Genomic DNA, 26423 nt, shown 5'->3' on the forward strand with positions numbered 1-26423 from the left:
AAATATTAAATGTACAATAGCTCTTTTTGCAGTGTGGAGCAGCCTGGCAGCAAATGGCAGCTGCTGGCACCTGCAAAAAACCTAGGATGAAAAATATATGTATGGACTGTGAGGATAGGTGAGCAATGAAGGAGCTGATGGGGGAAGCAACAGAGAGAGGGCGAGGGGCAATAAATAGCAGCTGCCAGGCCCTCAAAAAAAAAACTAAAAGTGTTTACTTTTACTTTGAGGGCTGGGAAGCAATGGAAAAGTGGGTGGGTGGGGCTTGTATAAAGTGGAAGCAAATGTAGATGGAGAGGAGAGGAACCCAGCACAAGAGAAAGAAAGAATACTTAATGAAAAACCTCAAATGTGAGCAGATGAAGCATACAAGCTATCAATTCAAAAGCATGGTAAAGAGGCTATACCTCAGGGGAGGGACAAACACAAGAGGAAGAACAGCGTTCAACCAAGAAGCAAGGAAATAAGAGGGATAATAGAGTCAACCAATGGTAAACAATGAGCATGCTCTAAGCCCACTGTCATTTTTTGATATGCTCCATGATAGGGTTTTGTCTACCGACAACTATAGGCTAAAGGCTATCTGGTACGCAAGATCCCAAAATGGCATAATTAAAAAGCAAAGGAGCCAGCAATTCATGAGGTTGCTTCAGATTATCAGTTCTGAAAAAAATCTTTCACTTTGAGCATGAGGAGTTAATCAGAACACCCTAAGACTCTAAAACTTTAATAGGTTGAGATAGGATTTATCTCATTTTCAAAACTTCTTATTTAGTTTTAAAGTGTATATTATATTTATGCCAGAAAGCGTGATCCAGTTTAGTACTATAATTGGACTAACCAATGCATTCTAGCAAGACCTGCGCTACAATAACACGTTTTTCACAAAGAATTCAAAGAGTTGGAAATTGTGGGCCCGATTCAGGGTTTGGTGGACGGTGTAAAGGTAGACTGGTTGGCAAAGGGCTTTATGTCCGCCACATTTACTTCGGCCGCCAAATTAGAGATGTCTATCGGTCCTGCCTTTCTGTACATTGGCACTAAGTGCTGTGACCGCTGATCTTGTCAGTGTTGGAAAGGTTTGACAGATGCAACAGTCAAGCATGGCGACCAGCAATCAAACGTTTCAAAAGGTTGTTACTTTTCAAAAACAAACTGCCAAAGCGTGAGGTTTTTTTGAAAAATAAAAAAATAATGGCACCCACACTATGAAAGTTTTCTCCCATGGTGTGGGCAGGTCGTTTTTTTCCTGCCCCTCACTACTGGGTTTTACCTGAAATAGACTTGATAAAATAAAAGATGATAATACCTGGAGGTGACTGGAAAAAACACATAAGGCTGTCCTCCTTAAATAGGGTGGATGGTGTTATGGATGGCCACCTCTCCCTTCGGGCTGTCGGAGGAAGGTTTACCCGGAGGGACTACATTTTTTATCGAAACATTAAACCTGGCAGTCCACCCAACTCGAAATCCAGCGGGTGGGCTGAGAGTTTGGCAGAGCAGTTACTCCATCACCGTTGCAACGGTGTACCCTCCCTGTCCTGATCACTCTGGGCCATATTATCAACCTACTGATAACATATCCAACAGACACATTACCACATTGCCCCGACAAGAAACAAGCGCTCTTTGTAAAGTGAGATGTCTACATTTGAAGCAAGTTGTTAATATTATATGAGCTCATAAATAATGTAAATTATTACACAGATCTGATTTAATGTTTCAAGTCAACGTGCCTACAATTTAACCACAATCTACCTTCCCACAGTCCACTGTTCTCCAGGGCATTATTACAATTCTACAACGCACAGATGTATTCGATGTCCTGTTGGAATGTACCAGCCAGAATTTGGCCAGAACTATTGTATGGCGTGCCCAGGGAATACTAGCACTGATTTTGATGGCTCGACAAACGGAACACAATGCAAAAGTAAGTTTTTTGTGTTTTTATCAACTCTTTCACATTTTTATGTGTGATATTTAAAAATTGGAAAATTATTTCCTATCATTATAGAATGTTGATAGCATGAAGACACTGTACCTTTGTCTTTTGACGTTTAGCTCCAGAAATCAAAGGCAACTCGCTCTGACTTGTACTGAATATGCTTCTCACTAATACTAAAGAGTACTTACGATTGTTTGCATTTAAGTAGTGTAAACCAGCATGCTATGAGGGAATTGCCATAGTTATTGAGGAAATACTGAGGGAATGCACTGCTGAAGCTAGTTCACCAGGACGAATTATTTTTTATTACGTTTCTAAAGGGGTTTTATGCACCGCACTACTACAAAAATCAGTGGTCCAATTGCGCATTACGATGATTAGGTATTACTCTGAGCGAGCATTTAGATGGCAAAGACATTAATTATAGTTTTTATACTTGTTCACAATTGGAAAGCTAAATGCAGTGAGCTTTAAGAAGTTTTTAAATTATCATTGTAGGAGATAAGTGAATGTCAACATGAAGTGTTTCACTACGTTGGTAGAGTAAAATTCCGAAAATGTCAAGGAGCACTGTGTTTTAATCTCACCTCCTCGCCCCTTGGAACGTTCAAGTAAGGATTTATTCACGTCCATAAGTAATCACGCAGGAAGGAAGTGCTAATTTAAGACAATCACGATTTTGGACTGAGTGTTGTCTACAATAGTGGAGCAGCAGTATTTTAACACCTTACACGTTGGAAAATGGTTATTTGTGTCTGAAACGTTAAAGGAATATGCTGCGTTTGGCTGGGAATGTAGCTGCGTTTGTTAACATTGCTAAATAAACCAGCATAAAAAGCAACTGAACCATAACAGAACACATCACAATAAAAGCCGAAACAAAATGCAACACAACAGCCACAGTACAACAGAAAATCAACATGATCCAATAATGTAGTACAAAAACATAACAGCACAAAATACGAAATAAATATCATCCCCACAAAAAAATATAAAAAAATGCACAAACCTTCTCATACATTACTACCTTCACAAACCTGCTTTCATAATATAGTGATTAAAGGTCTTTGCACCAAGCACTGCCTTACTTACAATCAAGGACATGAAATAGCATCAGCTAAAAATGTTTTGCGATCCGGATCAATACTCACTGAGCTAAGATTATGGGAGTCTCATAAGAATAACATGTATACTGGAAGCAGTGCTGTCTTTTCATTAAAAAGCATGGAGGTCATTTTAAACGTTTTTCACTGTAAACGGCAGAGACTGTCAGGAAATCCATAATAGGGTTCTTCCAAATAGCAGTTCTTGATCGGGGTTGAATTTAATTTCCTGTTTTTGCTTTTTTGATCTGAAAGAGGATACCATGAAAAGCACCCCCGTAGTGAGTTTGAGGAGGCTGATGATTAGAGTTGCTTGAGGTATTGACAAAGGTTTTATTGCAATGTTCTGAAAATTACAGATGTTTTTATGTGTCACCTAGAGGTCTTGATATTAAGCTTTCTCACTGCCATATTCATGACATCGTGAAACATGACAATTTGTCCAGTGGAGAAATCCTTGACGGTTTGAACTCACAAAATATGATCTCCAGTCTGAATTGGTGGTGTGATCCTATTCTGTCATCTCAAACTTGACATGTTAGGGTGTCTGCAGATATGAGAAGAAATGTTATGGAGCTAGACCTGTATCTGTATCACCATCCAGTATAAGCCTCAGTGGCTTATCAAAGGCTCCTGTGGTCCCTGCAGTGCTGGGGGACCCTCCAGCTGCAGGTGGGCCCTTGACGTGCATGGGGCCCCCTCAGAACAGTACTTGGCCTGAGTGGATCGGGGGGGGGGGGGGGTCTCCATGTGTTTTGCAGGACGCCCGTCAAATTCGTTATCACACTGATGAACCTGTGGAGCCTCTGTCGTTGGTGGTTCTTGTAATGTTAATTAAACACTGCCCAACAGAAGTTGCAGTGAAGGCAGATTACCTCTTTAATGAAGTGACACAAGATGAGCATCTTAGATGTCTTGCAGAAAAACTGCCTATGGCTTATTGAAGAAGCTATCTTCCTTTTCTGTTTCCCTATTTCATGCCGATGCTTTTTTGTGAAGCTGACCTCGATGTCAGGCGTTGACTTTGCTCACTAGGTCAAAAGCAAATCTGTCAGTGTAAAGGGAGGCCAGCATAGATCTTGGAGTCAAATGTGAGCAAGAATTGAGCAGCCTCTCTGAAAGATGCCCTTAGTGATGCACAGAGGGTCATATCAATTTGTGAAGTGGAGTGTTCACTTTGTTAGCCCTTTTGCTGACAGAGAACTCTGAAGTAGAAGATTCTGTCATCTTTCTGATAAGGCTCAGCTTTATCCTAAAGCAAGCTTTAGCCACTCTATGGCTTCTCTTGACATAAATGTCACACTTTCCAATGGTTTGAGAGTCTGAAAGGCAAACTACACAGACTCCAATATATATTAACACCACAGGGGGGGCACCATTAAGCAAACTGGCATAATGGATGCAAAGTCCTCTAAGAAAGAAACTCCCCAGAAAAGGTATAAACCAAGTAACTGGCATGCTGTGATGTTAAGTGAAGTCAAAGAAATCAACATCCAAAAGGGTAACCTTAGCAAGGCACAGTTCATATAAGCGATTCTCGCCCCAGAAAACAGGATACAAAACTACCTAACCAGCACTGTTATGCCCTGTCGGCCAGGCATGTTTCTGGATGTTTTAAAGGAGCAGTATTGAAGTCCTTCAATGTGATGGGGAACGGTACATGCATTGTTTACTTAATTTCTTTCCTTATTGATTAGATCAGACGTGGACCTTTCAGAAAAATATTTAACCTATTAAAATATAATTTACTTTTTTTTTTTTTTAAACAAATGTTCCTTCTATGTCTATGAGAACATTTTGAATGCTTTATTAATGAAAGGTGTTTAAAGGTAGATTCAGCACATAGGCAGGGATATTCTTTTTTTAGTTTGAAGTTTGAAATTTATTTTTAGCAGTGGACAGTTAATTACAACCACTACACAAAGTGTAAAACATGATGTTAAAACACACTATCCACAGTAGCTGACAATAAACATTGTTTTAGAAACTGTTCCATTGACAATAATTTCCAAGTTTTCGACGTTACAAGAGGTTTTGCTCTAGAAAAGGCTAAGATGCTAAAGACGGACACCTAATTCCTATAGCAAAAAATACAAAGAGCCCCCTTGGGAGCCACGCTGGCCAAAGAAAAGTCTTGCGGTCGAACTGTGATGCCTTTGCAGAGGCATAGCTGATGGTTCAGTGTTTCTGGGGCTAGCCTGTAAAGCCGGCAGACACCTGACATTGTGGGCCTGATGACAACTTTGGAGGAGGTGTTAATCCGTCCCAAATGTGACGGATATACCACCAGCTGTATTACGAGTTCTATAGGATATAATAGACTCGTAATACAGCTGGTGGTATATCCGTCACTTTACCTTCGCTTTTGGGACGGATTAACACCTCCTCCAAAGTTGTAATCAGGCCCATTGTCTTGTTTCCACCGGGGAATATGCACGTGCGTTGGAAGGCAACCCATGCAATATTTCAGAAAAGCTGTTTTAATCCTTGTTCTGACTGCCATGCCTAGGTAGGACTGTGGGGCGAGTCTGTCATATGATGACAAAACTAGCCAGGCATGGCTTGTTTTTGTTAAGGCTTCTTTGTATTTTAACTGTGAGTAGATTTTAACGCTTTCCTTCGTCACTCGCTTGACAAGCTGATGCGAACTAAGATGGGCCAGTTGATTTGTTAGACCCAATGCTGTCAGGGAGGACTCGAGGTAGAGTTGCGCAGGAGAGCTAGGCTGAGCAGAGATTTCAGCCCACAGAAGGAAGCTTAGTGTGCCTTGTCTTGCTGCCTTAAATTTCTAGCACAGGTTAATAAACGCCCCATTTCTCGAAAATGACTGTCTGACCATACCAAATTCGAGGTGGACCTGGGCCAGTGATACATAACTTGGTAGATAGAGCACTGCCTTGAAGAGCTTGGTGGTCATTTTGTCCAGTTACTCCCCTCCTCTGCCTCTCAAAGCTTCACTTCCATATGTGATTGTGGTGATTAATTTGGCTTAGATGACTTTCAGTAAAAGGAGATATGTTGAACTGCCAATGACTTTCCAAATGAAGCTTAAAGGAGCCATTACAGTCGAGAAGGACACCCAGGTATTTGTATTCACACACAGGTGCCACTGATGCCAGCATCGTGTTGTTGCTCTGAAAGACATTGTTTTAGATTCCCCAGGTTGATGACAAGCGCATTTTCTTCTGAGTATTCAGCCATGGCATTAAGTAGCCTCTGTTGTCCTACTGTGGTACGGCTGAAAAGAATGAGATTGTCATCATACACATAAATGCCATAGCCGTTTTCCCCAGACTTGGAGGATGAGAGTTGACTTTGTCTAAGCTTGTTGGTAAATCAGCCAGAAAGAGATTGAAAAGGAGTGGAGCCTGTATGCATCCCCGTCGCATGCCCTGTGAAGTTATTTACCTGGAAAGGTGCGTGCCATTGCTCACTTTGATTCTCACCCAGGTGTTTGAGTTGGAGAAGAATTATTGCTTTTAACAACTGAGCCGGAATGCCCCACTTTGCATCCTTGGCCCATAGTTTCCCTTTGTCTGCACGATCAAATGCAGCCTTGTAGTATATGAGTCAGAGCAAGAGGGGCTTTTTGGTGTGCCGACTTTGATCAAATAAAAACAACACAGCCATGTGATTAGCAGTTGTGCCGACCCCTTTGGAAAAGCCTGTTTAATTAAATGTAATTAGGGTGTGGTCTGCAGCCCAGGCCTCAAGCTCTTCCAGGAGACTCCCCGCAAAGAACTTGGGGCCAGATGTAGGAAACTGTTTGCGACTCGCAAACGGCAAAATTTGCCGTTTGCGAGTCGCAAAACGCAGTTTCCTATGCAGAAATGCATATTGCGAGTCGTTACCGACTCGCAATATGCATTTCCGACTCGCAAATAGGAAGGGGTGTTCCCTTCCTATTTGCGAGTCGCAGTGGGATGCAATACCATTTGCGACCGCGTATGCGGTCGCAAATGGCATCGCAGTTACCATCCACTTCAAGTGGATGGTAACCCACTCGCAAATTGGAAGGGGTCCCCATGGGACCCCTTCCAGTTTGTGACTGGACCCACAAATATTTTTTCAGGGCAGGGAGTGGTCCAAGGGACCACTCCCTGCCCTGAAAAAATACCGAAACTAAAGGTTTCGTTTTTTTTTTAAGTGCAGCTCGTTTTCCTGTAAGGAAAATGGGCTACACTTAAAAAAAAAAAAACTGCTTTATTAGCAAGCAGTCACGAACATGGAGGTCTGCTGACGACAGCAGGCCTCCATGTTTGCGAGTGCCTCTACTCGCTATGGGGCCGCAATTTGCGACCCACCTCATGAATATTCATGAGGTGGGTCATTGCGACCCCATAGCGAGTCGCAGTCGGTGTCTGAGACACCGTACTGCATTGCAAATTGCGACTTGCAATTTGCGAGTCGGAAGGACTCGCAAATTGCAAGTCGCAATTTGCAAACTTGCTACATCTGGCCCTTGGACTTAGCATCTAAAAGTGCAATTAGCCAGTAGTTTGCTTGGTCGCTGGTTGAGCCCCCTCTGAAGACTGAGGAGATTATTGACCCTCTCCATTAATGCAGAATGACACTAGTGGCAATTGTGCTGTTGTAAAGTGCTGAGAGATGTTTTGCCCTAAAATCGAGATCTTCTGTGAATAGTGCAGCAGGGGTGCCGTTGCGACTTGGTGATCCCTCCCTCCGACTCTTGGTGATTCTCCTTCTGACTGCTTTCAGGAAAATTTGAAGGCTGCTGCGTGATTGTGTAGCACTCAGCACCTGATCTTGAGTTATTTCCTGAATCGAAGGGCCCTTGTATTTGGTTGCTTGCTGAGTAAAGGGGCCAAAATGGCAAGAAAGGCATTGATGCCAGGTAGACTCTGAGATATAAATTATGGAGTAACGACGCGTTGCAGGGCTTAGGCTGTTTCCAGAAGTGTGTGTGGCTTTTTGGCTTCAGCGCATACGGGATCCCAGCTGCCGGGCTAGCAGCTGCATCTCTTTGACATTCCAACAGATGAGCCCTGTAGGTGGACCTGGAGGTAGACACAAGTGTCTTCAGGGTCGCATTTCCAGGCTCTCTCTGAAATAGGCAGAGGGCACTGTTAAGGTTGGGTTTGAGTGTCCTTGTTCATTGGCCAGATGGTAAACCTTGGGCCCTGCGATTCCTTGAGCCTAATGATTGTTGTAGGCAGGAGGCAAGAAATGTGCATGTATACTTGCTCCTGGTGGCTTGTGCTACTTGTGTCGCTTGTCCAGGGGTGGTATGCTCTAATTTAGAGGACCACATTCGCTTGGCCTTTCCTGTCAGTTCCAGAATAGTGTGTGATGACCATTTAAGCTTTCTGCCGTTGTCTGTATATGTAATGCGCTGCAATGCATATGTTGAATCGTGGAGGTCGATTATGTGTGTAAAATACAGCTCTTGTGGCAGATGATCACTTTGGAATTTCACGATTCGATGGAAAAGGAGGATGATAAGATCATGAAGTCTATTAGTGTTCTCACCTTCTGATTATAGAATGTAAATGAGGGAGGTTGATCCATGCTTTAACAGCCGTTGATGGCTCAGAGATCCATTGCTTATAGATCTTTAATTAGCAGTTTCCCTGGCTTGTCCCTTTTAAAGACTACATGCATAAATTGTTTAGGACCTGCCAGAAGATGTTCTGTACCACAGTGGCCTCCTCAGAGTGCTCTGTGCCCAATAACTTCATATTAAAATCTCCAGACAAAACTAGCTTGGGCAGAGAGCATTATCTTGATCACTTCTGTCTCTTTTCTCAAATATGCTACAGCCTCTGATTTACAAGCTTTCCCCGTAGGAATATAAATATTCACTTAAATATTCACATGAGCTAGATGGAGTGCAGAAGAGCCTTGTGCCGGGAGAGCAAAACTATCTGTAGGATTTCATGTGTGACTTGAGACATGTGGCGGCTCCCCTTCATAGCAAAGTTAATGTATATGTGAAGTCCACCACTCCGATGCCCAAAGCGGGCTCTCCTTGTTGTCGGTACGTGATAGTTCATCTATCCCATTATTATTTGAAATTATGTTAAATAGTTCAGCAGGTTCTTTTCCTCCAACTTGTCCTGCAGACCGTTAATGTTCCAAGAGCATACAGTAAGGTTGGTTTTATGTTCAGAGCGGTCAATAATTGACCTGCTTCTTTATGATTGCCTTGGTACTGTGCTCAGAGTTCCAGGGAGCCAGCTCCAGTCGGCAGTAGAAGAGGCAGTACGAAGACACTCAGGCGGCAATGCTGTCAGGGATAAGTTGCAGTGGCTGAGTTCCTCCGTAGTCTGTCCATGACAGGAAGAAATACGGATATGCTGGTTCAGTTGCAGGGAAAATTTGAGTTGCCCAATTCCTAAAGGAACCTCCAACTCCCATAACTCGGTTAGCTACTTCGACAAAGGGTCAGGTCACTTTGGTTGTTTTATTTGCTTGGGATGCCGATGGAAGTATGAATTCCACGGACGCCATGTCAGCAGAGGTGATATTTGCAATCTCGGGGAGCTGGATCAACAGCTGGAGAATGTTACAGTGGTTCAGCAAGTTAAATGTGACCTTTGATTTGTACAGGTACATTAAAGTTTCTCTGGAGCATGCATTGCCATAATGGAAAGTCAATGCTGGTGGCTCGGGGATAGCCTGAGGTGGAAGCGTCTTGCTGTAAGTTACTGATTGTGGGTAAATACACTCCTGAAGTGCTGGCACTGCTGGTGAAGTGTTGATACCCTGCGGACTCCCGCTGGCGATTCCTTGATGTAACGGGTCCAAAGACACTTCGACCAAGCTAGTCTTTTTGTAAAAATCTGTTGTTACAGGAAGAGATGCATTTGGTGGTGCACAGCTACCAGCATCGAGGGAGGCAGACCAGAAAGGACCAAGCTGCCTAGGAGACTGATTTGATGAAGAAGCAAGCCTTGACTGATTTGCCAGCTTGGCAGTGTTCTCTGATAAGTCTTTGTGGCCAGCACATGAAGACTGGCTAGGGTGTTGTCCCGTATAAATCATGAAGTACACTGTTCCCAAAGAAACAAAAATACAAATAAGACACAGGGGGACTTTATTATCAGAGCCCTCACACATCCTTTCGGATGTCAAGCATCATCATTGGGCGAGCTCCTCGTCAGACCGGCGCTGCAATGTCTGACGGGGCACTCCTTCGGACGAAGGGGGGCTCTTAGCCGGAGTTCTTTAAGTTAAGTAATGCCGGAGATCGATACAAATAGTGATTGAGGTAAGGAGAAAAAATAGACAAAAGATAAAGATAGCTCTAAACCCAAACCATCATCATTTAATGTGTCGAAGACACGTTTAGGCTATGATTAAAAATAACCGGAGTGCTTAAAGAAATAATGTTCCTATGCACTCTAACTTTAATATGATTTTGGGGGGAAAAAAGCCCTGTCCTAAACCCTCTATTCATAGGTCAACATGTATGGCATCTTAGTAGTCACAAAAGGATCCAGTGACGTTTCATCAGGACCAAAAAATAGGTACAACTTCTCCTCTAGATATTCTACCCCGGGTAAGTAAACTTATTCTGGTCACTTACATTCTTGTCCACTGCACATCTGGTCAGTCTATTAAAAAAAAGTCACCCATCGCAATTCGAGATTATAGTGCCCTAGGGGTACATGGGTCTATCACCAGGAGCGCAGAATTGCAGCGTTTCTGGTGAAAATCGAGGATCTGCCCCAACACCGTGTTCCTGTAACAGTTCCTGGTGTTGTCCCTACTTTCTGAGTAAAGTACGCATGTTTGAGACCCAGAGGAGCTTGGTGAGATACTCTTACTTTGCCCTTCCAGGTGATCTCCCCGTGTTCCTGAGATGGAACTGAATGGCAATTTGATCTGGCCTGTTTGATTGCTGAAAAAGGAGTAGATTGTCTTCCACCCAAATCCTTTCATCCTGTGCTTCTGCCCTTTCTGTCAACTTTTGTTCAGGGGCTGGGATGGTGCGTTGCTTGTGGCTGGATATCTCTTATTCAGAAGATAGTTGTCGAAGTAGGTAGGTAAACATGGATGTTGGCTGCCCCAAGGGTGCTCTGACAGCTAAAGACTTGTGGAGCTACTTCGATGGGCTCTGCTGTTTGATTGATATCTGGAGTCCGATGCTCCCTAGTGGGCTTCTGTTTACATGGCTTGGGGAACTCCTGATGTGCTGCCTGCAAAGAAGTCAAAGGGGAGGAGTGTGTGGTTCAAGGGAGCTGACAACTCAGTGTTGAAGCAGACTTATTGTGTGAGAGCCCTTTTCTGATCTTCAAAGCCGCTGCTTAGAATTTCTGGTAGGGATGTCGCATAGGCTCTCATTATCTTAATGAGACTACTGGATTTTGAGCAGCAAGATCGTCCACAATGTGGGGGACTGAGTCTGACCCACGGTGGATGACACTTGTCACTCCAAATCCGGGTTTTGCTCCAGCTAACTAGCAGTGCTTCATCTCTCCCAAATGGCAGAGACCATTGGGCAGCCAAACGCATGACATATCAGTACTTCTCAGGGAAGTCGTGGTCACTCAGGTCACAACCAGTTCTCTCATACACAATGCGGTCTCATTTATAAATGATGAAAAAGGCAGTGTAAGTTTTAAGGATTGGTTTAATAAAACAACTGCATTTTGGATAGCAAAGCGTGAGCTGCAATAACCAGAACTACACAACACAGTAATATTAAAATAGTGACTAGGAGAGTGAAACACAAGAATAAGGCTATCAAGGTGCCACTATTTTATTCTCTCTCTAAGTTATATTTTGAGCACAGCATGTTAAGCTCTAAGCCTGCCTTTCAGGTTCCCCTGGGAGGACATCAACCCTCATACCTGAGCAAAGGACTGTAATCTGCATCAGCATCTGCAACGGGGCATTCAGCATACAGTTGTGGTTCCCTGGCTGGAATCTCCCTCTTGACGTGTACTAGGATTAGAAAGTGTTGTTATAACTAACACGCAGATGTTCTAAGAAAATGTCCCTACGTAAGGATGTATATTTTCTACGAATGCTGGAGACTAAACGTCTACCACGTTTACCAGCAATGTACCAGACTTTAGCCTTGACTGGAGCACGGGGCGATCAAGAATGCATTATTTGAGAACACAGTGCTGAACTAAGCTAAACAGTGTGATAGAAGAAATTAAAACAAGACCGTAAAAACTCGGTATTGTAAAATAACAATGCGAGGCTGAATAAAATATATCTAGGGCAAAGTGCACAGCGGCCTGGTATGTTAAACTAACATGCATGGAGCTATAAAATGGCTACACAACAGGGATGCCAGCTTGTCCAGGATTTGAGAGCAGGAGCACACGCATACCGGTAACCAGAAGTGAGCTGATTTGTGGGCTCTGATTACAAGTTGTTGAGATCTGTGATTTTCGAGTCCCTCCCTGCAGTAAAGACTGCTAGTGTATTTAATAATTTGATTTGAGTGTCCATTTTTGTGGACTGAGAGTTGACAGCTTCATCAGTGAACTCGAGGTTGTTCTGAATGGCATTCAGAACCTCAGCTACATCTGGCTCTATTATGGTATCAAAGTGTGTACTGATACCAGTGCAGTCCCTGGGGCCGGTACAAGATACTTCTGATGAACGCGGTGTGGAGCTACAATGGTTCTGCCCAGTGTTTCCACCATAAGTTGCTACCATTGCTTCCCACTCCAGAGAAATTAGTGAAGAAGCATTCTGCTGTGTGTTGCTCTGTGGGTTGCCCTGCGGTGCAGAACTGTTAAGACGAGGCACAGCATGATAAGACCGGGTTGCAGAGTCCTTTATCAGGTGTCGACCAGACATTAGGTCTGTTTGACTTAAGCTTGGACAAACTTCACTTGGGCTGGCACTTGGTAAAGCGTATTGGTTCAGTTCTGGCAATAAAAGGTGATTTACACTTGCCGGCTGGGCCAAATGGGCCAACTGCATTGGGTGCATAAGAGCCAAAAATGAAGGTGAAGAGTGAATATGTTTTACTGATAAAATAGACTTATCTGCATGGCTGCCAACTCCTTTTTTGCATAGAGTCGCTGTTACAGACCCATTTAAATTACGTTTGCTGCAGTGGGTGACATAGTTACAGCTGGGGAGGCTAATGTCTCAGAGTGTGAGACATTAGCCTCGGACACCTGGTTGAACCCATCTTTAGCACCCAACATTGCCATAGCCATCCCAGACTGTTACTAGATCACCCGCAGAGACCGCACCAACAGACTGGGAGGAGGGATCGCCATTGTCCACAGGAACACCATTAGAATCTCAAACAACACCGAAGACACCCTCAGCACAGCCGAACACATGCACTTCCAAATCCACATCAATCCTAAGACCACCCTCAGAGGTACCCTCATCTAGAGACCCCCGGACCTCGACCTCAGTTCAGTGACTCCATCGCCGACGACATCAGCACTCAAGCCCTTGCTTCTACAGACTACATCCTCTTCGGAGACCTGAACCTCAAAAACTTCAATGACAGCAACTCCACTGCCCTGCTTGACAACCTCGCCAACCTCGGACTCAAACAGCTCATCACGTCTCCCACCCACTCCACCGGACACACGCTCGACCACATCTTCTCTGCCAGAAGCCACATCGCCTTCAGCCACACCACCGAACTCCACTGGACCGACCACCGCTGCATCAACTTCACCTTCGATAAACCCAGTACTCACCGCCACCCGCAACCGATCCCCCGCCGCAGCTGGAACAAGGTCACCAGTGACCGGCTGACCTCCGGCCTCGCCCGAGCCCCACCAGCTGACACCACCGATGCCAACACAGCCGCCCGCAACCTCAGGCAATGGATCGACGACTGCGCCAACGCTCTCGCCCCGATCAAGAAACCCTCTTACAACCGTGCCATCAGAAAGGCCACCTGGTTCACCAACGACCTCCGGACCTTCAAACAGGCCTGATGAAAACTCGAGAGGAAGTGGTGCCAGGAACAAACACCAGCCACCCACACGGCCCTCAAGAACGCCATCCACAAGCACCACCAGCTCATCCGGACCACCAACAGATCCTCCTTCAAGGAACGTATCGACAACAATGCGCACAATAGCAAAGAGCTCTTCAACATCGTGAAGGAACTCTCCAACCCCAGCTCCAGCACCAACGACATCTCACCTTCGCAAGATCTCTGCGACTCCCTCGCCAACTTCTTTCACCGCAGGATCGCAGACATCCACGACAGCTTCAACACCAAGACCCCACCAGCAGTCGCCAACACCGACTCACCGCCTCCTAACCACACCAACCTCCTTCTCTCCTGGACACATGTCAACGACGCTGACACTACCAAAGTAATGAACACCATTAATTGCAGCTCTCTGTCTGACCCCTGCCCGCACTACATCTACAACAGAGCGAGCTCCATCATCGCCCCCCAACTCCGTATGATCATCAATAGCTGCTCCTTCGAGACCGCCACCTTCCCGGAAAGCTGGAACCATGCCTTAATCAGGAAACCCAAGGTGGACCCTAAAGACCTCAAAAACTACCAGCCCATCTCCCTGCTTCAGTTCCCGGCGAAGGTTATCGAGAAGATCGTCCACAGGCAACTGACCCACCACCTGGAGGAAAACAACAATCTGGACCCGTCCCAATCCGGCTTTCGCAGCAATCACAGCACCGAGACCGCCCTCCTCGATGCCACCGACGACATCAGGACCTTCCTGGACAAAGGCGAAACAGCAGCCTTCATCCTCCTTGACCTCTCGGCCGCCTTTGACACTGTCTGCTACCACACACTGAGCACACGCCTCCACGACGCAGGGATCTGCGACAAAGCCCTGGACTGGATCACCTCCTTCCACTCCGACAGAACACAGTCCGCCTCTCTTCATTCCAATCTGAAGCCACCAAGACCATCTGCGGCGTACCACAGGGTTCCTCCCTCAGACTGACACTCTTCAACGTCTACATGGCATGGCTCGCCAAAATCGTCCGATCTCACAAACGCAACATAGTTTCATACGCTGACCACCCCTAGCTGATCCTCTCCCACACCAAGGACCCCGCCACCACCAAAACCAACCTGCACGGAGGTATGAAGGTCCGCGCCAACTGGATGGAGAACAGTCGCCTAAAGCTGAACTCAGATAAGACAGAGGTCCTCATCCTCAGCCCCACCCCCTCCGCCTTGGACACCTCCTGGTGGTCGACCCATGCTGGGAGCCGCACCAACGCCCTCCAACCATGCCCGCAACCTGGGTTTCATCCTTGAGTCATCTCGCTCCATGACCCAACAAGTCAGCGCCGTCTCATCCTCCTGCTTCAACACCCTCTGCATGCTCTGCAAAATCTACAGGTGGATCCCTATGGAAACCAGAAGGACAGTCACCCAGGCCCTAGTCAGCAGCAGACTAGACTACGGCAATGCTCTCTACGCGGGAAGCACGCCGCTCTCCAGAAAAGACTGCAACAGATACAGAACACCTATGCACGCCTCATCCTTGACATCCCCGCCACATCACAGCCCACCTGAGAGACCTACGCTGACTCCCTGTCCACAAAAGGATCAAATTAAATCTCCTAACCCACGCCAACAAAGCACTCCACAACGCCGGGCCAGCATACCTCAATGATCGTCTCACCTTCGACACCCTGAACTGTGAGCTCCGTTCCGCTGACCTTGCCCTCGCCACCGTCCCACGCATCCACAGGTCAACAACCGGCGGCAGATCATTCTCCTACCTCACTGCCAAGACCTGGAACACCCTCCCCATCTGACCAAGGACCTACTGACCTTCAGGAGACGCCTCAAGACCTGGCTGTTCGAGCATCAGCAGCTATCGCCCTCCCCCCCCAAAAAAGCACCTTGAGACCCTCATGGGTGAGTAGGGCACTCTACAAATGCAATGATTGATTGATTGATTGATTGATTGATTGATTGAAAAAGCATGTGGGGTCGGTGAGTCCCCTCTGGCCACTGTATGTTGTGCTAGTCCGAAGGTGGCTACTTGACAAATGATGGTGGGTTCCAGAGAAGATGGCAAGCATGCGATGCTGGAGTTTGCTGCATAGATGGCCAAAACTGGATCCTTGAGAAAAAGGAACTTAGCATCAATGTTAGACTGATGCTTAGTGGCTTTGAGAATCTCTTGCACAGTCCTGGAGTCTGTTTGATTGGTCTTGATCTGTGTTTCCACCTGAGTTTCCACAGTTGAAGCGCTGCCCTCCAGATGTATTGCTGGGGCAATAATGTTCGCAAGGACTTAGGGAATGTCAACCCCAAGTCTCTTTTTCTGGTGAGAAATGCGGGGGGGCTGGTCTTGCCGGTTTAGCCAGGTTGGCCTTGTACCAGTCAGAGGTCAGGCTTCTGTAGATTATAGGAACCGCCTTTGAATCCTAGGTGCTTTTAGTGTGCCCCAAGTGTGCTGCTTATTGCTTAATTGCTCTGTTATTGTGTTAAAGTGCTCCACCGGGAGGAGCACCAGATGTCCCTCCAAAGGCCAAACCTCTGGTGATGGAACCCCTGATTTAACTGAGCCAAGAGAAGACAAGCAACAATGCTGCAGTTGGAGGGTTAATACAAGCCTATCACAAATAGGAGATTCCTAAGATCATCACAGCGCATTTCAGTCTTCAAACTGAGCAAGAATTGAACAGTCAGAAAAGTCCATGGGAAGCAAGGTTCTCCAGAGTAAGCACCTTGATGGTTTATATTGCAAAGATGGCAGCTACATTCCAGTTAACATTTGTTCTCGTTTGGAATGTGATGTTCACTATATGGAGGCCATCTTGGTTTGGAAAAGATACACTCACCATTTGGCTAACCATCTTAGAAGTATAGAACATTACTTAAATCTGCATTCTATATTAACTATGTGAAATATAGAAACTAATGTGTGACTAAATGTAGGGAACCATAAATGTTTCTAATGCCAATGTCAATCCACCTTCATAGGCCCCCATGACAATACTCTCCTACCTTTACCACAGTTAATGCATACTGTGTTCATGTTCCTGACAACCACCCCTGGGGCCTGCTGCCCACCATACTTTGAGATCTTTGCCAGCCCTGTGGTGGATGTTTGGAGAGCAGCTGCTATGTCTTTCAACTCCCTAGGAGTTTGTTTCTGGAAAACAATTAAAAAATGACCCTGACACCCTGGGATCACACAGGTTGTGGAGAGATCACATTTTTATTTTTCTGTTTGGGACCACCAGCGTTTTTACAAAACTTACACCACACTGTTACCACTTGAAGTCACTGGGTCTGACAGTTTGGTAACTGACCGCTTGGAATTCGGCTACTTGGCCATCTCGGCAGACTCCTGATCAATACTGCGGCAAGTATGCATGCCTACTACAGCCAAGTGGAAATATTTATACCTATGGTGCAATGATAGAGGTTTGCATTCTGTTTCTCAACAAATGCTGTATCTTCTTTATGTAGCTAAAATATGCTTGAAATACTTCTTGATTAGAGTACATCTAGCAGCTATTTCATTATTCAGAAGATATGATAATGCTCAAAGGATCATCCAACAGTTCATGAAAAGTCTTTTCAGAGCTTTCCACTTTCTCAACACCCTATGATGCTATGGGAATTGAAGATGGTGCTCAGTCAAATTGTGCTGCTGCTCATTGGCCCATGCATAGGGTGAATGTCAAGTATCTCATGGAAGACAACACTTCTCTGGCTCAGACAACAGCAAGGAGAGTGGGGGAGTCACTTTGGACACCAGCCCCAGGATCTTGTCTAATGTGCTGTCACACTTCCATTTGAATGACCAAGTCGTTCTTCACTCTTTCTTCCCAAACCCTTTGATGTCAGATCAGAAAACACTACATCAGGACATACACAGGTTACACAGGGACATAAATTTTACAAGGACAAAACCAACGGTATCTGCTCATCATCTGCTTTTCATGCCCTTGGGACAATCCTTTATCCAAGCAGGGCATGGGCCACGGGATCTCATCCTGTATTACTTTTTCACCCTTGGAAATATGGTGAAGGCACATTCTACCAGAAGCCCGTTATAGTCAGCTGAACTCTATGCTGGAGGGCCTCGCCTGGATTTATGCCAGACAGTTACATGGAAATGAAGACACACTGGGACCAAGCATTACTGCCTGGACTTCAAAGCAGCAGCTTATTCATCAGTGGGCCAAGTAGTCCTTTGCAACGTGTATCATTAAACAAGATCATCTTTCAGGATTATTGTAAAATTACATATACTTTTTACTAACATGTAACTCCATTTATTCAGGGTTGGGATCTTTCATACATTTACATTGTGATCCTCATTCCTCCCTATTCAAAGGCATGCTAAACACTCTTACAATCCTTCTGACTTGTACTGTGAAATCTGAGTTGTGGTGGCCTTTAGGGGGTGTAGACAGCACTTCTAGTTCATTAGCTGACGTCTGAGTTGTTTCAAGTTAGACAGATGAACTAGTGAACAGACATCATTGGCCGACCTATGGCCATTTTAAAACTGTTTATTGATATTTTAAAAGTACCAGGGGTTCCCATCCTGACAGCAAAGACTGATTCAAGCATGTGAATTTTTGAAAGGTCCAAATGCTGAAACACTTGAGATATAGATAAGTAACTAATTGCTTGTGGTTCATTCTGGCTTTAAAAATAAAAGTCTTTTTTTGACTTATTTAAGTTAGGTACAGTTTCACAAATCTTCATGAAGTTTGTCAATCATTTAGCATATCCAGCCACACTTTGACATGGCAGCTTTCATGCAGATCTGTCACAGGTGTTACACAACATTTGAGGTGGGCAAATAAGAAGTGTTTCTCAGATAAAGTCCCTGAGGACATTTTGCTCACCACTACAGCGAAGGCTATAAATGGGAACAAATGTGACACAGAAGGAGAACTTCAGTAAAAAAGTCTGCATACTTTTTGTGTAAATCCGTTTCAAGTTTTGTTTTAGAAATTTGCTTCTGAAAATGTATTGAGCCATCTTGAAAAGGTTAACACTTTCATATCACTTGCCAGTTGAAACAGAAAATATCACGTGTGATTTCTGTCAGTCATATTAGACTTTTTCTAGATATTTGATTTTTGACAGGAATCTTTATGCATCTTTTCCCCCCATCTTTGAGTTTGCACATTTGTCCAAATATGTGAATTCTGCACTGTGGAAAAATATTTACCAGAGAGACTGGAATGGTTCCAAGCAGTAGAAAGGGTAGCTATGAATACAGACACCTGGAATAACGTATGCATAATAGTAAAACATACATTTAGGCCCTTATTACGAGTCTGGCGGTCCTGGGACCACCAGACTCACGGTGGTGGTCGGACCGCTGCCAAATCAGCAGTCCGGCCTCTACAGCAGCGCTGCCCTGGGGATTATGAGTCTCCTCTCTGCCGGCTTTTGCATGGCGGTTCCACTGCCAAGCAAAGGCTGACAGAGACGGTTTGCCAGGGGCCCCCATGGACAGCCCTGGGAAAGAGCGACGGGTGCAGTCACTCTCGACGCACTGCAAAATTGCTGATGGCTCGATTACGAGCCGGCATCAATGTTGTGGCCTGTTTCCCACTTGGCCAGCGGGCAGAAACGCTGTTTCCGCCTGCTGGGCCAGCGGGAAACTCATAATAGGGCCAGCGGGTGGAAAAATGGAGTGGCGGTTTCCCGGACCAAAGAGTTTGGCGGGCGGCCTCCACTGGCCTTCAAAATTATATTGAGGGCCTTAGTGTATAGTAAATTTGCAAAATATCTGAAATTCAAAAGAATATAGTCACCATTTTGTATTTGTAAAATAGAAACCCTTTTGCAAGCATGCAAATTGAAAAAGAAAATGCATATTTTAAAGACCAGAGATAATGATAATATTATATAACACACACATATATATATATATATATATATATATATGTATATATATATATATATATATATATTAGGCTCCAATGTAAATCAACTTTAGAGAAAGCCAGAGAATTATCATCAATCGAACGTATAAAATTTAGTTTTGTACTCAACAAGGTCACGGAAACCTGAAAATGTGCGCAAATACCTTAAAGGGTGTGAAACAATTCTTGAATTGAAATATTAATGGTGCAGTTGGGAGCAGGATGTGGCTGGAGGCAAGTCTCTGTGTCGGATCCCTGATGTGTGCAGGAAAAAGCTGAACAAAGAGAGTGTTTGAACGCACAAGCGCTGGCGCTGCATCCAAGCACTGCTGTTCCTTTTAAGAAAACTTTGGAAGTTCTCTGCAAAAAAACACTCTACCCTCAAAACAGAAACACTTAAATTCACCAGGTATAGTTCACTACACAAACCATAACTGTACCTTCGCCATGAAAACAGCAACTTGCCTACAAATGGATAGCTTGTTGAGTCACAATAGGCAATATGTATTCTAATAAACGACGAGTCTTAATAATAGAACATCATTAAATAACAGCATATATCCAAGCAAAAAAATTATTATGTGTCCTTAGAGCTGTAATTGATAAGGTCAATAGTAATGTGAGATGAAATGTCATCAGTTATGTCAGTGATGTCATCTCTGCTGTGAAATAATGTGGACCACTTAAGCTTTTCATGTCAAGCTTCACATATTGTTTACGTAAGGGACTATAACTAGCAAAGTTGAGTTGTTGTTAGCTTTTACTCTGCTCCAGGAAATCACTTTAACTGTTTTCATATTAATTTCTTTATATTATATAGTGGTGGTCACAACTGGGTAGGTATGGTCCTCCTAAACATTATAATTAAAAGACAGTTTTTAATTTTCCTATAACTTTGTGGCTCATGGATATATCAGCACCAATTCTCTCCCTCGCATTATTATTTTTGACAGTGTCCAACATAACACATTTCACGCAGTTCTGTTCAGTGGAAAAATGTTAAGGAGGTGGTCAAAAAAGATAATGAAGTGTTTGCACGTCTGAATGTTTTGGCTGTTTAAAATCATGATTTCTGTCAATTGCATTCCAGTTTTGCAAGGAATGTGAATGTCTGATGAAGGGGGTCAATAGAGTTGTCCTCTTAAAAATCACAATCATATTTGAGTGTGGTTTTAATGGCAAAAAAGTAATTAGAAAGGCAAGCGAAGGCAGGTGTGGCTCCTCCACTAGGGTGGAGCAGAATCGCCCCCACCAGCAGCAGCTGCAAAACCTTTTACTAAAAATGATAATAAACTATGCACAGCACTCCCTCACTGCGCATGCATGTTTGGCTGGCCGTCACAGGCCAGCCAAACATGCAGGGACTGGAGAGAGCCTGCACAGGTTCCCAGTCTGCCTCGAAGCGCCCTGGCTGTCCGATTCCAGCCAATCTTGACGCTGCTTTGAGCAGCGTCAGGATTGGCTGCAGGACATGCTGTCGGCAGAGAGGAGACGAGGAGCAGTGCGGTCCTGACAGCAGCGGGGGCGACGAATAAGGTAAGTTTATTATTTTTTTACATTAATTTTACCCTCCCTGTGCCCGCCAACCCCCCCCGTTACCACCCTGAGCCACTCCTGAAGGAAAGACATCATGATGAGTGACCAACACTAAGGGAGTGATAGGAAGCTTCAAAGGGGGGAAAAATAACAAACGGAAAAAAAGTGAATACGCTAAACTAAAACTGACTTGGATGGCAATTGTGATCACATGGCTGCTATTTTAACAACTAGAAATAGGCGCCATATTGTAGAAAATTTTGAATGGAAAGGAATTCATGATCATAGGATTGAGGATGTAAAAAAAAAAAGTTGAATTTTACAAATGGCTAAAAAAACTTATTTCACTAAATCCACACAGACATAGTCACAAGCATACAAAGACACTCATACACACGTATGTGCAGTTTTAGAGAGATACAAAAATAGATATTCTGATAGTGCACCACTTATCATCACAAGGCCATAATTTCTTTATTTAGTTTTCCTTGCATATAAAGACAAATCAGCCAACGCGTTTCATCCTTAACAAAGGACTTCTTCAGGGCTGAAATATGATGGAAAAAATATATCCTAAATATATTTACAAAGATGCATACAAAATATAAAAACTACTAACACATATTAAGTGCACATTAAAATCATAACTAACAAATTGAGTTAATATATAATTATAAATAATTAATATAACATTTATTTATTTATTGGTTTCATACATTTTTCTTCTCTTTTTTGTTGTTGGATTTTTCAGCATTTTTTCACTTTTGTTTACCGCTATTTCTCAACAATTCGTTTCATATGCCCGCTTTTTTGCTTATTTATAATCATTTGGTTTCTTCTTTCTTTCTGACACGTGATAGTATATTACATATTTTTTCATCTTTATTAATTTCTGAACTTTTTATACTTCTTACCCAATTTCCCCATTTTTAGCTCCCTTTCCGGTTGCCTATTTTGGTATTTCTAATTTCTTATACATTACTTTTTGGTATGTAGCAGACCATTCCAAAATGGCCGCCCTCATTTTGTCTATCGGCACTGCCCGTGACGACCGGTTGCCTTAGCAACGTTTGTTTCCCATGTTTCCATGTGAAATTGGCTTTGTCGAAGTGTGTATAAAATAAAGGAGATTATACCATGCCCGGCGTTTACGTACTGCGCACGGGACCGGCAGTGCCTTTGCGGTATGAGACGTCCTCACCTCGCGATTTGGTATATGTTCCGTCTCGCTCTTTTTGTTTCCTTTACATATGCTTTACTACCACGATCTTCTGGATGGGGTTTGGCATTGAGATTTACCAAACCCTGTGCACTAGCCAAATACGATCGCCTTAAGTGTACCCCCACATATATCCTTCTAACAACAGCTTATTTTTAACCACTAATATCTTGTGTTTTCTATTTACACTGCCCGTTGGGCCCGTTTTCGTTACAGTTGCAATTTCATTTATCACTTCATTACATTATAATAATTCGAGCTGAATATTCCATAGTTCTTCTCTGGTTTAATTTTCGGCACTACTGCTCCTTGATTATGAGGCTCCTCATTCCTTTCTGTTTTTTATACTCTTTTTTTTTTCTGTTCAATATTACCACTTTTTCGGCAATATAGTTGGTTTGAATTTGTATTATTCTTTCTTTTTATTGAAAGTATATTATTCAGTCATTACGTCTCTTGGCACTCATGACTTCAATAATCAATATGTGAGCAGTTATCGACTATCATCTATAAACAAGGTAGGACTTTCCGCTGATTTGCTCTTATGTGCAAGAAAAACTCATTAAGTTAAAGATGATTTTGTGATGATATATACTATTTGGACCTCAGTGATCTACTCCAAGTGGTGCAGATCCAAAATATCTTACTTCTAGGAATGTTTGTGGTTTATAAAATATCCTAGAAAAAATCTTTAATTGGTACCTTTCTGTTTAGATACAGGCTTTGCCATAATTTCCCACTCTTTTATGAATCAGGGTCTACATTTTGTAAGTCTTTTCGATCAGAATAGCACACCAAAAAACACTATCATACATCTTAGATGACAATATCTGTAAATTCCTCCTCTTGACTTCTCAAAAGTACTAACTATATATTAGGTTGATTGTTTCTCACTAATTTAATCATTGTTGTATTGGGTCATATTCCTTATGAATAACACACATATAGGTGGTCATTACAACCCTGGCGGTTGGTGTTGGTGTAAAACCGCCAACAGGCCGGCAGTAAAAAAATGGAATCACGACGTGGCAGAAACCGCCAACATAGACAGCAACTTTAACACTCCGACCGCCATGGCGGTACAAACAAACACCGCAGCGGTAACCGCCAACAGACAGGTGGAAGACAATGTACCGCCCACAGTATTACAACAGGCCAATCCACCACCTTTTCCGGGGCGGATTCACCGCAAACAAAAACATGGCGGACACAGGAATTGGAAGGGAAAACGCTCACCTCTACACACCCCACGAGGAACCAGGACGCCATGGAACCGGAACTCCAAATTCTCACTGCTTTTGTCTTTCTGCTCCTCTACCAGGAGCACGAACGCCGGTGGCGACGACCACGGTGAGTACTGCACCTACGACACAGGGGAGGGGGGAGGGAAAAAAGAGTGACACACACCTCCACCCACACCCCCACCCACACTCCCACCCTCACATTACTGTTACACCCCCCAAACCCCCCAGAAGAATGCAAAGACAAAAGGAAATGATTTGAACGTTCGTAATCTATTAAAATCCAGTACTCAAAAATATATATACACTACAAACAGATATACACACCAAGAATACAAGTCCAGGTATTGCACCATTAAAGTCCGTGGACCACTGGGCCCAAAATGCATGGGTGAGGCCCACACTCAATACTCGATCAAAACAGAGAGAACACTGCAGGGGCATCAGATAGAAATACAACAGACACCTCAGGGGGAAGGGAAGGGGGGGCACCTCAGCCGGATGAGTGCACAGCGCCAGATCCACGAGGGGGCTCCATGCCCACTGCTGTATCCTGGGGAGTGCAAAGCCAAAGTCTCACAAGTCTCTCCAGTGGGTGGGTTGCCCACTGCTTAATCCTGGGGAGTGCAAAGCCACAGACTCACAAGTCTTTTCAGTGGGTGGGTTGCCCACTGCTTTATCCTGGGGAGTGCAAAGCCACAGTTTCACAAGTCTTTTCAGTGGGTGGGTTGCCCACTGCTTTATCCTGGGGAGTGCAAAGCCACAGTCTCACAAGTCTTTTCAAGTGGGTGGGTTGCCCACTGCTTTATCCTGGGGAGAGCAAAGTCACAGTCTCACAAGTCTTTTCAGTGGGTGGGTTGCCCACTGCTTTATCCTGAGGAGTGCAAAGCCACAGTGTCTCAAGTGGATAACAGTCTCCACTGGTTCTGGAGGTGGCTTTGTGCACAGAGTGCTTCATCCTGCCAAGGATAGAGGTAGTGGATGTCTTTCTCCTATGGTGCTGGAGGGGGCTTTGTGCCCAGAGTGCTTCATCCTACCAAGGACTGAGGTAGTGGATGTCTTTCTCCACTGGTTCTGGAGGGGGCTTTGTGCCCAGAGTGCTTCATCCTGCCAAGGACAGAGGTAGTGGATGTCTTTCTCCACTGGTTCTGGAGGGGGCTTTGTGCCCAGAGTGCTTCATCCTGCCAAGGACTGAGGTAGTGGATGTCTTTCTCCACTGGTTCTGGAGGGGGCTTTGTGCCCAGAGTGCCACAACCTGCTCGTGGCGGACTCAGTAGCGTAAGAGCTTTCTGCGCTCATTGGCCTGCGGTGCTGGTGGCGGCGGTGTCCTGTGAAGCGGTGCTTGTGGCGGCTGTATCCTTGGCAGCGGTGCTGGTGGTGGTGTTGTTCTGTGAAGCGGTGCTGGTGGCGGCGGTGTCCTTGGCGGCGGTGTCCTTGGCAGCGGTGCTGGTGGCTGCAGTGTCCTTGGCAGGGTGCTGGTGGCGGCGGTGTCCTTTAAAGCGGTGCTGATGGCAGCGGTGTCCTGTGAAGCGGTGCTGGTGGCGGCGGTGTCCTTGGCAGTGGTGCTGGTGGCGGCGGTGTCCTTGGCAGCGGTGCTGGTGGCGGCGGTGTCCTTGGCAGCGGTGCTGGTGGCGGCGGTGTCCTTGGCAGCAGTGCTGGTGGCGGTCTTGTCCGCCATGCAGGTTTGAGGCGTCTTGCCTTTCTTTCTGTGCCCCTTCCCCTCCTTGGATGATGGCGCAGCTGTCTTCCCACTCCCAACTGTACTCCTGGGAGAGCCTTTGGTGCCAGATGTGTTGCCTTTCTCCCGCTGGGCAGTGGCCAACTTTTTATGTTTCTGAGGTGGGGGACTGTCCGTGGTCTGGCTCCTTGGCACACTGGCTGCCCTGCTGCTTGGCGCACTCCAGAAGCCGGTTCTGCAAGCACCACTGTTCCCGGTGATGTGGTGGCTGAGGTGCTGGGTTGGGACCTGGAAAGGCAGGCCCTCGGGGACTGAAGGGGTGGGGGATGTGAGGGGAAGAGGTCAAGGTTGGACAGGAAAAGTTTTTTGAACACACTGGGACGGGTAGATGGAGGGGGTTTGGGAGTGGAGGAAGAGGTAGTGGTTGTAGGAGGTGTACGTTTGCTGACTTTGGGTGAAGGTGCATGGGCTGGAGGCTGTCGTGAGGTGGATGGCTGTTGGGTGGGTGGGTGCCTGCGTTTGTGTAGTTTGGGAGGTGGGCTCACAGACACACTAGGAGAGGACACAAGGGATGTGTGAATGGTAGTGGGGGTGGTGAGTGCACGTGAGCAGGGTGTGGTGATGGGTGTGCTGGTGATGGATGTAGTGGCTGAGGCGTCTTGCCTTTCTTTCTGTGCCCCTTCCCCTCCTTGGATGATGGCGCAGCTGTCTTCCCACTCCCAACTGTACTCCTGGGAGAGCCTTTGGTGCCAGATGTGTTGCCTTTCTCCCGCTGGGCAGTGGCCAACTTTTTATGTTTCTGAGGGGGGGGACTGTCCGTGGTCTGGCTCCTTGGCACACTGGCTGCCCTGCTGCTTGGCGCACTCCAGAAGCCGGTTCTGCAGGCACCACTGTT

The 26423-nt window shown here is 45.2% G+C and overlaps 1 protein-coding gene across 2 annotated transcripts in view; it reads left to right on the forward strand.

Annotated features, from left to right (window-relative positions):
* Positions 1–26423, forward strand: part of SCUBE1 (signal peptide, CUB domain and EGF like domain containing 1) — a 2009692-nt gene that overhangs the window by 1639939 nt on the left and 343330 nt on the right. For both annotated transcript variants that reach the window (XM_069228295.1, XM_069228296.1), the window contains one exon: positions 1769–1930. In XM_069228295.1, coding sequence (XP_069084396.1) covers positions 1769–1930 — 162 coding nt within the window. The remainder of the gene's footprint in view (positions 1–1768; positions 1931–26423) is intronic.

The sequence above is a fragment of the Pleurodeles waltl genome, chromosome 4_1 (assembly GCF_031143425.1).
Source record: "Pleurodeles waltl isolate 20211129_DDA chromosome 4_1, aPleWal1.hap1.20221129, whole genome shotgun sequence".
NCBI lineage: Eukaryota > Metazoa > Chordata > Amphibia > Caudata > Salamandridae > Pleurodeles > Pleurodeles waltl.